The sequence below is a fragment of the Oncorhynchus mykiss genome, chromosome 25, assembly GCF_057628025.1.
Source record: "Oncorhynchus mykiss isolate SJ-2025 chromosome 25, ASM5762802v1, whole genome shotgun sequence".
NCBI classification, from domain to species: Eukaryota; Metazoa; Chordata; class Actinopteri; order Salmoniformes; family Salmonidae; genus Oncorhynchus; species Oncorhynchus mykiss.
The window spans coordinates 22,024,591-22,042,376 of NC_143046.1; the positions used below are offsets into that span (position 1 = coordinate 22,024,591).

The 17,786-nt window shown below is 43.4% G+C and overlaps 1 protein-coding gene and 1 pseudogene across 22 annotated transcripts in view; one reads left to right on the top strand and one right to left on the bottom strand.

The window, feature by feature from the left end:
* The window catches only part of LOC110504401 (mitogen-activated protein kinase kinase kinase kinase 4), a 130,256-nt gene that overhangs the window by 69,934 nt on the left and 42,536 nt on the right, over positions 1 to 17,786 (top strand). For 16 of the 22 annotated variants that reach the window (XM_036970522.2, XM_036970523.2, XM_036970524.2 and 13 more), the window contains 3 exons: positions 3,610 to 3,741; positions 11,511 to 11,578; positions 11,879 to 11,958. In XM_036970522.2, coding sequence (XP_036826417.2) covers positions 3,610 to 3,741; positions 11,511 to 11,578; positions 11,879 to 11,958 — 280 coding nt within the window. Of the gene's footprint in view, positions 1 to 3,609; positions 3,742 to 11,510; positions 11,579 to 11,878; positions 12,689 to 17,786 lie in introns of all 22 variants that reach the window. The other 6 variants (XR_016491567.1, XR_016491564.1, XR_016491565.1 and 3 more) reach the window with 2 other exon arrangements.
* Positions 13,693 to 15,156, bottom strand: LOC149971563 (uncharacterized; annotated as a pseudogene).

Consider the following 17,786-nt stretch of genomic DNA (forward strand, 5'->3'; position numbering starts at 1 on the left):
TGTCTCATCAGCGTAAAAATCAAAATTAACTTTTTTTCCACTCATATCTACAATTTTTACATTCCCAAAAGGTCAATACTGTTCAGCTCATACAATAACGATCTTCCTTCTGTCTGTACAGGGTCTGAAGTTCCAATGTATGCAGATGATACAGTGATAAATGCATGCAAATAACAAACAACAAGCTACACAAGAACTCACTACTGTAATGGTTCAGATGACAAAGTTGCTCAGAGACTCATGTTTGCATCTCAATACAAAAACAGTCTGCATGTTCCTCACAAAGAGAACAACTGATGCCCCTGAGACAGATGTCTATCAGGGGAAAGCTCCAGGTGGTATCTGATTTTAAGTACCACGGCATCATACTTGATTCCAACCTCTCTTTTAAAAAGCAAATGAAAAAAGGTAACTCAAATAACCAAATTCAACCTAACTAATTTCCAAAACATATGAAATTGTTTTGACTACAGAGGTACCAAAACTATACTTCAAATCTATGATACTCCCCCACTTAACATACTAGTTTGGCCCAAGCTTGCTGTTCAACATTAAAACCCATTCAGTCTGTCTGCAAACAGGCTCTCAAAGTACTTGATAGGAAACCCAATAGCTATAGAAAGCATAAGCTCCTGAGTTTGAAAAAATCTTATGCAATGCACTGACGCCTATCTTGTATTCAAGATTCTAAATGTCCAGGCTCCCCCTCTACTCAGTACTTTTGCTAAGCAGAAAACCCAAACCTTATGGCAGCAGATCCACAAGATCCGCCATGAGAGATGACTGTATAGTTCCCTTAAGGAAAAGCACCTTTAGTCAATCTGCTTTCAGTGTGAGAGCTTCCCATGTCTGGAATACCCTGCCATTAGACACACACAACTGTGATTAATATGCACTGTCCCTGTAAAAATACAAATAAACTCAAACTGCAATCCACTTTAATGACCTGAAATTGTTCCCATAATGGATACAAATTACACTGTTAGAATACATGAACTTCCTGCTCAAATTCACTGGTGTTACCTAAACAATCAAACCAAGAATCAATAATCATCTAAATCAAAATCAAATGTATTTATATAGCCCTTCTTACATCAGCTGATATATCAAAGTGCTTTACGGAAACCCAGCCTAAAACCCCAAACAGCAAGCAATGCAGGTGTAGAAGCACGGTGGCTAGGAAAAACTCCCTAGAAAAGCCAAAACATAGGAAGAAACCTAGAGAGGAACCAGGCTATGAGGGGTGGCCAGTCCTCTTCTGGCTGTGCCTGGTGGAGATTATAACAGAACATGGCCAAGATGTTCAAATGTTCATAAATGACCAGCATGGTCAAATAATAATAATCACAGTAGTTGTCGAGGGTGCAGCAAGTCAGCACCTCAGGAGTAAATGTCAGTTGGCTTTTCATAGCCGCAGGCAGAACAGTTGAAACTGGAGCAGCAGCACGGCCAGGTGGACTGGGGACAGCAAGGAGTCATTATGCCAGGTAGTCCTGAGGCATTGTCCTAGGGCTCAGGTCCTCCGAGAGAGAGAGAGAGAGAGAGAGAGAAAGAAAGAGAGAATTAGAGAGAGCATACTTCAATTCACATAGGACACCGAATAAGACAGGAGAAGTACTCCACATATAACAGACTGACCCTAGCCCCCTGACACATAAACTACTGCAGCATAAATACTGGAGACTGAGACAGGAGGGGTCAGGAGACACTGTGGCCCCATCCGATGATACCCCCGGACAGGGCCAAACAGGCCGGATATAACCCCACCCACTTTGCCAAAGCACAGCCCTCACACCACTAGAGGGATATCTTCAACCACCAACCATCCTGAGACAAGGCCGAGTATAGCCCACAAAGATCTCCGCCACGGCACAACCCAGGGGGGGGGCGCCAACCCAGACAGGAAGATCACGTCAGTGACTCAACCCACTCAAGTGACGCACCCCTCCTAGGGACGGCATGGAAGAGCACCAGTAAGCCAATGGCTCAGCCCCTGTAATAGGATTAGAGGCAGAGAATCCCAGTGGAGAGAGGGGAACCGGCCAGGCAGAGACAGCAAGGGCGGTTCGTTGCTCCAGAGCCTTTCCGTTCACCTTAACACTCCTGGGCCAGACTACACTCAATCATATGACCCACTGAAGAGATGAGTCTTCAGTAAAGACTTAAAGGTTGAGACCGAGTCTGCGTCTCTCACATGGGTAGGCAGACCATTCCATAAAAATTGAGCTCTATAGGAGAAAGGTTGAGACCGAGTCTGCGTCTCTAACATGGGTAGGCAGAGCATTTCATAAAAATGGAGCTCTATAGGAGAAAGCACTGCCTCCAGCTGTTTGCTTAGAAATTCTAGGGACAATTAGGAAGCCTGCTGTGAATGTCTTTGAGTGGCCCAGCCAGAGCCCGGATTTGAACCCGATTTAACATCTCTGGAGAAACCTGAAAATAGCTGTGCAGTGACACTCCCCATCCAACCTGACAGAGCTTGAGAGGATCTGCAGAGAAGAATGGGAGAAACTCCCCAAATGCAGGTCTGTCAAGCTTGTACCGTCATGCCCAAGAAGACTCAGGGTTGTAGTCGCTGCCAAAGGTGCTTCAACAAAGTACTGGGTCAAGGGTCTGAATACTTTTGTAAATGTGACATTTCAGTTTTTATTTTTAATAAATTAGCAAACATTTCTTAACCTGTTTTTGCTTTGTCCTTATGGGTTATTGTGTGTAGATTGATAAGTGGGATTTTTTTTCTTTTTCGAATGCACTGTATTTGACCGCGTCTGTATAAATATTCTATGTGCCATCCCAGGCGTGTGTTCAGTGGTTGATTACATAGTTTTCCTTCCTTATACATTACCCAGAACACTACAACTAAATATTTTCATAACTAACCCAAGATAGACCAGAGCCTGTCGTTTCCAATGGGAGCAAATCATAGTGGGCAGAGCCAAGCACGAGCTAGTGAGATCCTACTGGTGCGTTCTAGCATTTATTTGCATATTTTGGTTAAGGAACACCTACTCTGTGAAGTGCGCATGTGCTATAATTCAATTCGCCTTTGCAATCCTTCTAAATTGAATTTTTCTAAACTGGCAAAGGCTAAAGTCTACAAAACGCATTCCACTCTGTTTGTTACAGATTCTAGTTTTGGAAACAGTAAACTGTATGTAGATCAAATGTTTCATCGATGAGAAAATTAGCAGAATGTCGGCCAAAATCCATCTCACTCAATCTTCTCCCACTGCCGTCCACTGGGCTTCCTTTCCTCACCATATTTGGTAGTGAGTGGAAACGCCAACTGAATGCTTCACATTTATACATCTGGTTAAATATCTGACTCATTGTTCTATCTGTGCAACAACTACTGCTACTACCTCCTCATTCATATTCCCCATCTTGTCTGTAGTACCTACAGTACTCAGACGCTCTCTCCCAGATAGTACCTTATTACCTTTATATTAAACTTTTAACCAGGGCCCATATGATTGCATGTAATGCACTATGCAGGGAATACAGTGGCACTTGGGAGGCGACCAATGTGTCACTAAATAAAGTAATCTAACCCAGAGCTGCACGTATCCAAAAATAAATGGCCTGAACTAAACTAAGTCTCCATTTCAGAATGCCAATCTTGGCTCCAGTCGAGACACCCTTCACAGCAGCTCTATGTCTGACATGGCCACCACTCCCATGTCTCCTACGTTTGATGATGCCTTCTGGGACTTCCCAAGCTCTGTGGAGCACCCACCAAAGGTTGGTCAGACTTAATCAATCTCACGTCAGGTGTAACTAAAGGTTATTGTCTGTCTGTCTGTCTGTCTGTCTTCCGGTTGTGTGCATGTACAACACTATATCTGTGAGGTATATGGTCTGTCTGTCTGTCTGTCTGTCTGTCTGTCTGTCTGTCTGTCTGTCTGTCTGTCTGTCTGTCTGTCTGTCTGTCTGTCTGTCTGTCTGTCTGTCTGCAGTACCATACAGTGTTCTGTATGTGTGGTGCATATTTGGATCTGAGTGGTGTGTGTCTGTATTTGTGTGGTGTGTGTGTGTGTGTGTGGGGGGGGGGGGGGGGGGTGTGTGCGTGTGTGTGTGTGTGTGCGTGCGTGCGTGTGTGTTATTGATGCGCGGGTCAGCTGTTTGTTCACCTGCACTCAGTGTTGTGTATTCATGGATGCCAAGGCAAGCCAGGCTTCCCCAAATATTATAAAATAATGTATCTTTCGTCTCTCTCTGTGTTTTCATGATTTTCTGTCAGTTCGCAAGTGGTTGAATCTCACCAGAGAAATCATTGGAGCGAGGGAAACAGCTCCCCTCTGTCTCAGTATTTGTAGTCCATGTATCTGATGGTGTTAGGACCAAAAGAGTATAACATGTTGCTGCCGTAGCATTTGATTGATGCAAGCGTTTGGCCTACTTTGATTTAAGAAAATACATAAAAGAATGAGTGAATTTGCTTCACACCATGTTCTGCAGTAGCTAGCTTGCTAAATTGGCTCTTTCCTAAGCAGTGGATGGAGATGGTGATTTGGACATGTGGTTTTGATTTAATTCTCTGTACAGACCAATGATTATAACAGCAATTCTGATCTAACCATAAATGAATATGTTGTGCCCCTGGCCTGAGACGATTGATGTTCAATGTAGCCTAGATGTAGCCTAGTACATTCACATTAACTAGCTAGCTAACTTAGCTGGTTCGTTGTTGCTCATGTGAGGAAGTTAGGCTAGCAAGCAAGCATAGGTAGCCTACGACAACAAAACTAAAAGTGTACTGTGTGACAAAGCCATAGACTGTTCTTGCCAACATGAAAGAGAGGAGGAGTCAACGTTTTTAGCTTTACTTGCACACACACACACACACACACACACACACACACACACACACACACACACACAAATCAGTCCCATGGACAGCCACATTACATTTCGCAAACAGTGATTGCAGTAAATAGTTTTTGGTGTCTTTAAATTTGTTTTCGGTGTATTAAACTGAGCATATATAGCGTTTTTGATTTGATGCTGGAATAGCGGAGGCAGGGCTCCTGTTGTCTTTGTTCTGACTTGCGGTAACTCCATGGGTCTATATCAGTAGTTGTTTAGTAAACTGTTGAAAACATTAACTTGCTTGACCATACTGCAGGTCATAACTTCTACACCTTCATTGCTTGCTGTTTGGGGTTTTAGGCTGGGTTTCTGTACAGCACTTTGAGATATCAGCTGATGTACGAAGGGCTATATAAATAAATTTGATTTGATTTTGATTTGATTTTGATTTGATAACTATTTGTACATGCAATATTTTTTTCTTCAATGGACAGATGTTACTCTCCGGTTTTGTGATGAAACAAATGTATGTGTTGTTGAATTTTCCTTGCTACATTTTCAAATTACATCAGTTTGACCTGTTTTAAGGAAATTAAAAGCTGTTAAAATGACCCAACATGTTTTTGGTAAGATTTAAGTTAGACTTGGTGATAGCATCACCTTTTATGATGCTGATAAATTTGGCACCTTTAGAGACAGTCTTTTGGCATGTAAATCTTGGTGGGGCAAAAACAATTTAAGTGAGATGCATGCCAGAAAAGCCACTACACAACACAGCACTAAACAAAACATGAATTGCACTATAACGCTGACAAACAGTGCCCACAAACTGTTAGGGCCTACATAAAGCTGTCCCAACAGCAGAGTCCTAACATCTTACCACTGCTACACCTGGCTATCAGCGGAGCCTTGTCTAGCAGTGAAACAGTTCTTTCAGCCTCATTTACTGCCTTTAAAAAAAACATAGCTGATATGGCTGACTTGCTTAAACAAATGTGATTTCAAATGACAATTGAGATGTACAAACTATGACATAAGGGGATAAGAGGCAATCCATAATTTCGATTAAGACATTAATGAGCGAGCTAGGATGGACGTAATCAATATAACTATTTGTTTAGCACTTTTGAAATGTACAGCGACAGAATTCAGTCATGGACCGTTCTTACAGTGTTCTCCCTGTTTATCCGTTATTTTACCAGGTAAGTTGACTGAGAGCACGTTCTCATTTGCAGCAACAACCTGGGGAATAAAAGTCAGTACATCAAGTCAGAACCGTAGGGTAAATAAAGGGGGCAGCTAAGCAGACAATTAAAGCTCTTACAATATTCAATGATTTCATTTCTCTAAATCAGGTTATAGGCTACATGTGCACCACCAAGTCAGAACAGTAGGCTAAATTAAGAGGGGTAAATTGACCAAATTATTATTGTGAGGCACAAAGGATACTAACATCTTACTACACAACATACAATTAGTAATACTTTCTTAGCTACAGTCACATATCTCCCTGGCATATTACATCATTTATGCAGCAACATACAATACATGTTTGGACTCACCTTGTTGTGCTGTGCTCACTTGAACAGGAAGGTGGCTCGGCGGTCCTTCGTGGGCTAATTTTGTCATCTGTGTGTAATTATTTATCTTCATATGACAAGGATTAAAAAGGATTTGCCAGTAGATTGTCGACTTGATTCATGATGATGACTGCTAGCTAAGATTTGGAAAGTATGATGTTGACATGATCAGTCAAATCAAGCTAGTGTACATATATCGTGATTTGATGTCATTTTATCTGTGGCCAATGACCTTGAGCTGTCTTGGATGGACAGTTCTAATGTAACTCTATGGCAGCACCCAAGAGGCTAGAATTATGTAGGTCTACCCTTAGACTTGGCGGTGATGTAGTGTCCCCATGAGTGACAGAACACTGAGCCAATCATGGTGCAACGCTCTGTATTTTCTGCTGGCTTGCCCCAACCACCACAGAAATCACTGAGCTAGGCTGAAACACCTGCATTTTGGAGCTGCCTTACTCAAGAAAACAAAAAAGAGACCATGTTTGTATGTGGCTTTATTAACTCAGTGATATATACATAAATATATATTACATTGATTTCAAACTAATATGTAATACGTATTAATGCCAAAATAACGTGCAAAACAGGCTAGCCCCCCCCAACAAAAAAATGTGGAGCCCCACCTGCCCAAAATGACAGGTCACCACTGATTGTACTGAAAGTAATGCTTAATTCTGCAGGAGTTAATAATATATTAGGCTATGTGAGAGGTTATAGACCGACAGTCAGTGTCCAGATTTCAGTTAACCCATCTGAACGGTACAGTTCCATTGAAGTTCCATATTGAAGTCTAATTGACTATCAAATTTGTGTAGTGCCTCACAATCATCACACATAACATAGCCAGCACTGCTATCATCCTCTTTTACCACTTCATCAAATCTTTCCCAAACATTAGACTACTTTTCTGGCCCTCCCTTCTCTTTATTTTCAACTCTCCATTTCCCAGCCTTTCTCTGAGGGGGGAATTCCGACCTGAGTTAAACGTGCGTAAAATTCCCTTTTTATGTGCTTCTCTCTCTATGCTTATTCTGACCTTGAATTTAAGCATGAGAATAGTATTACATTCACCTGCTATTTGTTTGGGGTGGAGATCTAATAAATGAAGATGTGGCGGAGGTGTGTCAACACCGCTGACCTTGACTTAATTCCACCACCTTTACGCGTGAGGAAACCATGAATAAGGTCTAGAAAACATACCGGTTCCAAGTAGGAAAATACTCTACTTGATTTTTTCCGATATACCGTAACAGCATTCTCCATGCACTGTACTTTACAACTTGATAAGAGCTAGGTAAATGAGTAATCCATTTGGATAAATGAATTGTAAATATAAATGACACTTGTTTTAGATCATTTTCCCTTATGATCCCTGGAGACGAAGTTGAAACTAGTCATGGAAACAAATTGAAAATCAAATCACACATGACATGTATTACAGTCCCATTTCCACAGTGAAGTAAGCCATAAATAGCTGTGACATTATTCAGAATTTATATTGTGTGCCCTCATAAATTGCGTGGATAACATTTTTAGACCCAAGTTATAGGCTTCTGTAGGGCCGACCCAGCTAGCAATGAGGAATCAACCCAGAAGCGTCCCTCTTCCTGAGGGCCGGGAATTGATTGAATCGGACTCGGCCCGGAACCCAAATGAATGACTGCCAAGAATCAACCCAAGTACATCAGGTGGTTTCCGTCTACCGGTAGCACCCGATGCTAATTTAAATAAATGTATACAAAATTTCCCAATTTTAAACATTACTATTATATATTTTACGCATTTAAAAAAAATGTCAGAGGAAACACCGTACACCTGGTGACTGGGTCAGCGTGCATGTGCCTGGCCTGCCACAGGAGACGCTACAGCGCGTTGGGACAAGGACATCCCGACTGGTCAAACCCTCCCCTAACGCTGGGCCATGGCTGCCACGGGTATCAAACTAGCATCTGTAGCAAAGCAGTTTGCATTGCGATGCAGTGTCTTAGACCGCTGTGCCACTCGGGAGACTCCATCCACATAGTTGTTAATGCTTATCAATGGCCTTGCACAAAGTATCAAAATACTAAAATACAACTTAAAGAGTTTCATTGAAATGTTCATTGTATTGTTTAATCACATAAACAATGAGCAATATGGAAAAATAAGTAATGAAATGTTAATTATATAAAGCATGTCACGTTGGTCATAACGAGGAGACCAAGGCGCAGCGTGATTGGAATACATGATTATTTTATTCAAACGAAGAACACTTCGTAACAAAACAAAACGAACGTGAAGCTATAAATAACTGAGTGCTGACATGCAACTACACATAGACAATAACCCACAAAACCAAAATGGGAAATGGCAACCAAAATAGGATCCCCAATCAGAGACAGCTGTCTCTGATTGGGAACCAATTCAGGCCACCATAGACCTACATATACATAGACTTACCAAAACCCCATAGAAATATAAAAAACCCTAGACAAGACAAGAACACACATACCACCCTCGTCACACCCTGACCTAACCAAAATAATAAAGAAAACTAAGATAACTAAGGTCAGGGCGTGACAAAGCAGCCCGTGTAATCATCTGCCAGAGAGTAGCCCCAATCGGCCCAAGACCCAAGTAATACATTTGGGTCAGATAACTCACACCGGAATCGGCCCAAGCTCAATCCCCGCATCCTAGCCATGATTAGGGAGGATTAGTGTAGATTTATAGGACTATTTTATTGTACACTTTTTTCAACCTTGCAGTATTTCATGGATTGAACTTGAATATGACAACTTTCGGGATGAATCAATACATAGTATTTTTTATTCATTATTATATTTTGTGAATAAAAGCTCTCAAAACATGTTTTTTTTAATGATTCATACACACTTTCATAACCACAAAATGTGCCTAAATAATCTACAAAATCAAGAGTATTATTAAATCTACCAGTTGGTGCTGAAACAGAGATGAATAGGTGGCTTTCTTTCATTGATACCTATATTCTGAACCCGTTCTCTCGATGTAATCTATTGAGTCTGTTGAGAAATGTCTAATTAAATATACACCCATGTTTAAAGGGATGGTTTAACATAAACGTACTGAAAATGCTATTGAATGAAAACTCTATGGAAAATCTTTGGCCAGCAAGTGGGAGGGTTTTCAGTGGTTGAATTAAATGCATTCAGCGTGCACAAGGGAACCACGCCTGCAAAGCACATTACGCATCTTAATGAGGTAAGTCAGATACCAACTAGTGAGAGGTGCGTAAGAATGGCTGTGTAAGTAAGGCTTAAATGTCTTAAGACTGAATCTTGCCCTTATTGAATTTAACTCTGGCATTGTCCTTTTTCCCTCAGTGGATGGAAGTTAACCTTTTATGCCCAAGTTCCCGAAAGCATTTGGCAATTGGTGTGTATTTGCCACGCTACTGTTAGGCCCTTAAGCTTAAACTTAGGCTACACACTAACGGCAGATAAAAAATAATGAAAGGAAAACCTCCATGTAGCCTATAGATATGAATTGCACAATAATTATACATTTATGGATTTTTAATGCCTTGTTTTCTCTTTATTCAACACGGCCACCATCCATCTGCCCTTCATCCACACAATATTTAATTAACCTTAATCCGCCCACCCTATGGATATAACCAGGGACTGCAGGATATGAGTCAGCCCATGCATGTGTGTGAGTGTATTGTACAGTATGTGTGTGTATATTTGTGTTTGGGTTTCTGTGGTATGTCTGTGTGTGTGTGTGCCTGGTGAGACCCCATGTGTGTATGTGTATAACCCCATGTGGCAGTGTTATCTTTCAGGGAGGTTTGAAGTTGTTTTTTTTGGTGATGTTAGTCATGCCAACATAAAGGAAGAGGAATGTGGCAGTGCCCTCAAGCTTCCTATGGCACCCCTGACTAACAACAAACTCATTCAACGATGTGATACACATTCTGTTTCCAGAAACATATCTCTAGTTCCTCTAATAAAAGCAGAGATGTGTATCCTTAGGATACAGCACTCTAGTGTTTTGTTACTGCTTGATATGGGAATATGGAGTTGATGTGCTTTAATTGCTTACAAGTTTTCTTGTTGCATTCATCACAGAAATAATTTCAAAAACATATGTGAGAAACTCAGGGACATGCAGCTGCCAGTAAGCCCTGTTGAAGGGATGTCAGTAGTTAAAGTAGTCATTTTCAGAATGATTTCCTCTTTCAATGGGTGTTGTCTTCCTTTCCTCTTGTGCGATGATATGACATGAGAAAAAGGTGAAAATGTTGACAGCTGTTGGGGACCACATTGAGAAAGAATGAACACAAGACCTGATTGCCTGCTTCACAGGCTTCTTCTCATGTGTTCTCCTAAAGTTTGTATCCGCATCCTCTATAGTAAATGATACAGTCCAGGTTGGCGGTTAGGATCAGTTACATTTCTGGAGTCCCACAGAGCATGCAGTGTTTTAGAATGTCCTAATATGTCCTAATGTTGTGATGCTTTGTGCAAGGTAGTCAGGCATATACTGTCAGTTGTGGAAAAAGTACCCAATTGCCATACTTGAGTAAATTTAAAGATACCTTAATAGAACATGACTCAAGTAAAGGTGAAAGTCACCCAGTAAAATCCTACTTGAGTAAAAATCAACCGTAAATCAAAAGTAAATATAGTTGCTAAAATATACTTAAGTATCAAAAGTATGAATTAATTTCAAATTCCTTATATTAAGCACCATTTGTCATTTATGTTTACATTTATGGATAGCCAGGGGCACTCTCCAACGCTTAGACATAATTTACAAATAAAGCATGTGTTTAGTGAGTCCGCCAGATCAGAGGCAGTAGGGATGACCAGGGATGTTTTCTTGATGAGCGTGTGAATTAGACCATTTTCCTGTTCTGCTAAGCATTCAAAATGTAACGAGTACTTTTGGGTGTCAGGGAGAATGTAAGGAGTAAAAGGTACATAAATTTGTTTAGGAATGTAGTGAAGTAAAAGTAAAAGTTGATAAAAATATGAACAGTAAAGTACCGATACCCCCAAAAAACATATTCAGTAGTACTTTCAAGTTTTTGTACTTAAGTACTTTACTCCACTGTATACTGTACCCTCACATGTCAAAATGATATTTTTGAAGGTTCCGGAGCGTACAACATCCAAATCATATTGCAAAGAGCTGATGAATCATCACCGGACAGGGTTGAGGTACGTTTGTTACCACATCACACATCATTCAGTGTCAGTGAGCAGTGAGCAGTACTACCAGTTACAGGGTGGATAATCCATAGTCAGCTTTGACAGGACCCATGACAGAACATTATATATCTCTGAGACACCATTTGAAGTATAGAGCATGACATTGTCTGATTCTTGTCATCTGCCTCTCTCACTTTTTCTCTCTTTCTCTTTCCCTCTCCCGCTCTCTCTCGTTCTCTCTCACTTTCTCTCACTCTTCTCTTTCTCTTCTCTTTCTCTCACTCTTCTCTCTCTTTCTCTGCTGTCCAGTGGGGCCCCTCAGTCTCCTGCGGAGAAGGGTGGGAAGTCCATGTCCTCTCATGGCAGCTCCAGTAGCAGCTCCCAGTCAGGTCTGTGTCCTCAACAATCACTCTCTCTCTTGTCTCTCTCTCTCTCCTTCAACCATTCACTAGAGATGGGTTCACATAGCACATATGTAGATCCATCAGCTGCATAGTGTTTCTACATGGTGAACTACAGCCTGTGTGAATGCATTGGGTGTCTACAAATCAGGCTATAACCACAATACACAGGAAATGTGTCACTGAAACCTAAACATCCTGTCAGGGGTTTTTCCCTCGTGAGTTGAAAGTGTGACCATGCACAGGGCCACTGGCTTACTGTTTAGCTTTGAAACTAAACAATTGTTTTAAAGCTCCAATGCAGACGTTTTTATTTCAATATCAAATCATTTCTGGGTAACAATTAAGTAGCTTGCTGTGAATTTTAGCATTTTTTAGGGAGTAGATCAGCTTTAATATTACAGATAGATTGTAGCTTCCATCAATGTAATTGTCTGCATCTTCCAATCTTCCATACTTATTTTTTTGTAAATATATTAGGGTTATCAAACGATTAAAATAATTAACTATAGAATCGCGATTAATCACATATTTTTATATTTGCTCAAATTTGGTGCTAAATAAATATTTTTTATTTTTCAAAAAGCAGTGTATTGCGCCTCTCTTCCTTCAGCAAGATGCTGACCAAAGCCCACACCTCACCCCTCTCAGTTCTGGGAAGGCATTTCAGGTCCTTAAACCTTGGGTCGAGTGCTGTGGCGATCTTCAGCCATGTGAGGTTTGTATTTTCATTGTGTGTCTCCAGTTCTGTTGTGAATGTTAGCTTGAATCATGGTCATCATCCAAGCTCTCCACCACTCGATGGAGATGACACAAAGCAGGCAACACCACTGAGCAGGAAATGTACTTCTCTCCTCCCAGAATTTCAGTCAAGTACCTGCATGAAAAGCTATTCAAAATCACTTCAGTCAATTGTGAGAGACACATTCTCTCTCTCACACACACACACACACACACACACACACACACACACACACACACACACACACACACGCACACGCACACGCACACGCACACACACTCACACCTACACACACAATATCTTATAATAACACACTAATAGTGAAATAGAGAATATAAACTGCAGGGCTCTAGTAGTGCCTCCAGTTTCTCCAGTTCAGCTGTGGTTGGCATGGTGATGTTCATTTTATGTTGGGCCAGAGCATCTCTCAGTTGTTGTTGGTTTCGGTGGGCAAGCTTTACCATTTCCAGAGTGGAATTCCATCTTGTTGTTGTTACGTGCCTCCTAAGAGGAGGGAGGTGCAGGAGTCAGGAGCAGGAGAGCAAGGAAGTCCCAGTAGCACAATCGTTTATTAGAAGCCCCAACTCAACAACAACAGGTGGAGGAACATGCCCAAATGAAGTCGCCACACACGGGGAATAACCGCAAAACAAGGAGGAGAAACCTCTACTCCTAATTACAGTCCAAAACGGTACAACGACCGTGAAAAGAAAACCCTGTGGCGCAAACACGCACCCCTATAACATAGCAACAACAGTAAAAAATCCTGCACAAAGAATGGCAGGTTAATAAACCCACCGAAATAAACTAATAGGACACAAGTGTAAAGAAAAAAACAGACAGACACAAACGAAAAGGAAAAATGGATCGGTGGCAGCAAGTAGGCCGGCGACGACGACCGCCGAGGACCGCCTGAATAGGGAGAGGAGCCACCTTCGGTGGAAGTCGTGACAGTTGTGACATCTTGTGCAAGTGACTCCTTATTTTGCAACTTGCTGTTGTCCTAGCTCTGCAGCGTTTGGTGGGCTGTGTTTGAAATGGCCAATAATTTTTCGGCATTTGGCAAGGGCATTGTCGGACCCGCTGTTCTGTAGGGACATTGATGGACCTTTGGAGACTTTGCGCTGTGCAGGGCAGGTGTTTAATACGCAGATGTTTTGCAGCTGCAATCATGTTCCTTGGTAACACGTGGTAACTTTGTTTTCAATGTTCCATGAAATGCCCGGCGAACGTTTCAGTATAGTGCCTCTCTTCTGTCTTCATTAATTTAATAATTAAGGCCAGAGCGTGTGAATGCAGTTTCCAGTTTTCTTCGATGTGGTGCGCAGTAACCCCAAGGTAGTGTATTTTTGTAACAACGGTGGCTCTCGAGGATAACTCATGCCTTGAGTCCTTCGACGCTATCCGTATGATAACCCCTCATGCCTTCGTTCTCCACAATGTGGACTGGCCTGCAAGCTGTTGCTATCCATGCTTGTGTTAGCTTGCTGCTTGTCTATAGGCCTCCCGCGTGCACACTCTTCTAGCTTAGCCTGCCGAAGATGTCCTCCATTGCTACTAATAACGTTACTTGTATTGCCGGCCTCAACAGTATATTTTGCTTGTAAATGACAACGAAAACCCCCCATAACTTCGGTAATAAACTAATTCTGCCTTGCAGTAGATGCAAATTACTTTGGTTTTACACATAGAGCCATCTAGGAGTGATTTGAAATTGAAATTTTAAAGGCCCTTACTAGCATTCTCCATCATTCATTCATACAAGTAGCTAGCTAGCACATCGTCTGCCAGGGCTTGAATTAAGCAAATGCGTTAATGGCATCAAACAAATCTACAGCATTAAAAATGTAACCATTAACGCGTTATCAGGTGCAGAGAAGCACAGCAGGCAGAGGTGAGGGTAAATCCAGAATGTTTACTGAAGTATTCACAGGAAAAACAACAAAGCAAGTGCACATGCGTACAACACAAAACAAGACAAGAGACCTGAGCAACCGGCTCAGTTCCATACAGGAACCTAAATAGTCCTAAACCAGGTGAACCCAATAATCCCAATCAGGCTCACTTGGACACTAGAAACATAAGGACGCCATCCAGTGGCTCCCTCCCAGATAACACTCCATGATGACCTCTAACCTGTGACAGGACCCCCCCCCCAAGGAACGGCTCTCGGTAGCTGGACGTCGGCGGAAGTACCGAATGAGTTCGGGGTCCAAACTGTCCCGGGCCGGAACCCAGGACTGTTCCTCAGGGCTGTATCCCTCCCAGTCCACAAGATACTGAGTCCCCCACCGGATCTGATGACTGGACAGGATGCATCGCACCGTGTAGGCTGGTTGTCCCACTATCATGCAAGGCCGAGGTGGAGGCCGAGGGGCCGGAACCAGAGGACTGGATACCACAGGCTTGAGTCTGGAGATGTGGAAGGTGGGATGAACCCTCATGGACCGGGGAAGATGAAGACGGTAGGCCACTGGATTGATGCGCAGTAGAATCTTGAATGGCCCAACATACCAGGGTGCCAACTTCTAAGACTCCATGCGTAGAGGCAGGTCCCTAGGAGACAGCCAGACCATCTGGCCTGGACGCAGGAGGTTGATGGCACGATCGTAGGGCTTGTGAGGAGGTAGTTTGCTGGCCCTTTGTTTGATGAAGGCCTGACCCAAATCTCAGTAATCCCGAGGTACACAGGAAAGATCAGGCTTGTCACTCCCAGCCGGAGGCACAGGAGAGTCAGAAGTCTCCAGATGATCAGGACCGGAAAGGTCTGGAGAGAGTTGCTGGCAGGTGAACTGGCATGAAGGATTCCATCTCAGTCAATCTGAGGATTATGTGGAAAGCCACGGATGTCCAAGCACCAGGGGAAGCTCAGGACAGTCCACCAGATGAAACTGGTTAAGCTCCACATGGTCATCCAGAACTTATAGCTGAATAGGCATGGTGAGTTGCTTCACCTTCCCAGACCCTATGGTTTGACCATCCAGCGCAGTGACCGACAACAGAGGGGCCAGCTTAGTGAGTGGCAGCCTCTGTTGGCGAGCTAATGTGCGATACAGAAAACAGCCGGTAGCCCCAGAGTCTATGAAAGCAGAATTGTCCAACTGCCATTGTCCCAGCACAGGTTGGCCGGAAACAAGGTGCGTGCTGTGTCGGCTGCTGGAGACTGTATCTGACTCGCCAGTATTCTCCAGTTTACTGACGAGTCATCCCATTCTCCCGTCAGGTCGGGACAAGAGGCCCGGAAATGTCCAGACTGTCCACAGTAAAGGCAACGTTGCTCGTTAATCCTGCTCCTTCTCTCCAGAGCGGAAAGTCTGGTGCATCCCAATTGCACCGGCTCCTCTGAGGATATGAAGGGGAGCCAGAGCCGAATTGAGAACGGGATACCAGGCCAGCAGGCCCAGCATGTCGGGATACCCGGCCAGCAGGCCCAGCATACTGCAATGGCCCAAAGAAGAATCGCCTCCCGAAGCGGAGCTAGAACACTGGAACCAACTCGGAATCCCTCCGTCCTCTCATGACGGCGTTCCCGAAGCTAGTTGTCAATCCAGATGGCCAGAACGATAAGCTCCTCTAGAGTGTCAGGGTTGTCCCGGGAAGCCAGTTCATCCTTGAGAACCGAGTCCATTCAGAAAGACTGAGTGAAGTGCCTCTGTATTCCAACCGCTCTCAGCAGCGAGCGTCCGAAAATCAATGGCGTAATCCGCTACGCTCCAGCTGCCCTGTCAAAGCGCAATAAGTCTTTGAGCAGCATTCCTGCCACTGATGTGGTGATCAAAAACCCTCATCTTCTGGGTAAAGCTTTGCCAATTGAAACAAATGTCTGATTGCTGCTCCCATATGGCCGTGGCCCAGGCCAGAGCCCGTCCTGAGAGCAAGAAGATGACACATGCCACTCTGGAACGCTCGGTGGGAAACATTGATGTCTGCAGCTCGAAGACCAGCGAACATTGGAGCAGGAACCCACGACACTTCCCAGGATGCCCCTCATAGCGCACCAGTGCCGGGAGATGAGGCTCCCAAGGGGAAGAAGATGATGAACTGGTAGAGAGTGGAGGGTTAGGAACCACCACAGGTACAGCAACCGTTGCTTCTGTCTGTCCAGTAGGCAGAGTGAACACAAGAGTTCCTAAATCCTCCGACAATGTCTTCAGCCGCGCCTCATGGCGACCAATCACAGTTCCATAGTGAGTGAGAGCCGACCGTAAGTGGTGGAGCTCGAAGTGTCCCTCGGATGACGGAGAAATCTCTGCTGGGTCCATTTTTGGCTCAGGTCTACTGTGACAATAACTCTAGTACGAACTCGGACCCAGGCACAGAGAAGCACAGCAGGCAGAGATGAGGGTAAATCCAGAATGTTAACTGAAATATTCACAGGAAAAACAACAAAGCAAGTGCATATGCGTACAACACAAAACAAGACAAGAGACCTGAGCAACCGGCTCAGTTCCATACAGGAACCTAAATAGTCCTAAACCAGGTGAACCCAATAATCCCAAACCTGGACACTAAAAACACAAGGATGCCCTTCAGGGATAACACTCCATGATGACCTCTAACCTGTGACAGCCTTGATGACAGCTTTGCACAATCTTGGCATTCTCTTAGCCAGCTTCACCTGGAATGCTTTTCAAACAGTCTTGAAGGTGTTCTCATATATGCTGAGCACTCGTTGGCTGCTTTTCCTTCACTCTGCTGTCCAACTCATCCCAAATCATCTCAATTGGGTTGAGGTCGGGTGATTGTGGAGGCCAGGTCATCTGATACAGCACTCCATCACTCTTCTTCTTGGTCAAATAGCCCTTGCACAGCTTGGAGGTTTGTTGGGTCATTGTCCTGTTAAAAAACAAATGATATTCCCACTAAGCTCAAACCAGAAGGACTGGCGTATCACTGCAGAATGCTGTGGTATCCATGCTGGTTAAGTGTGCCTTGAATTCTAAATAAATCACAGATTGTGTCACTGCAAAGCACCCCCACACCATCATACCTCCTCCATGCTTCACGGTGGGAACCACACATGCAGAGATCATCCGCTCACCTACTATGGGTCTCACAATGACACTGCAGTTGG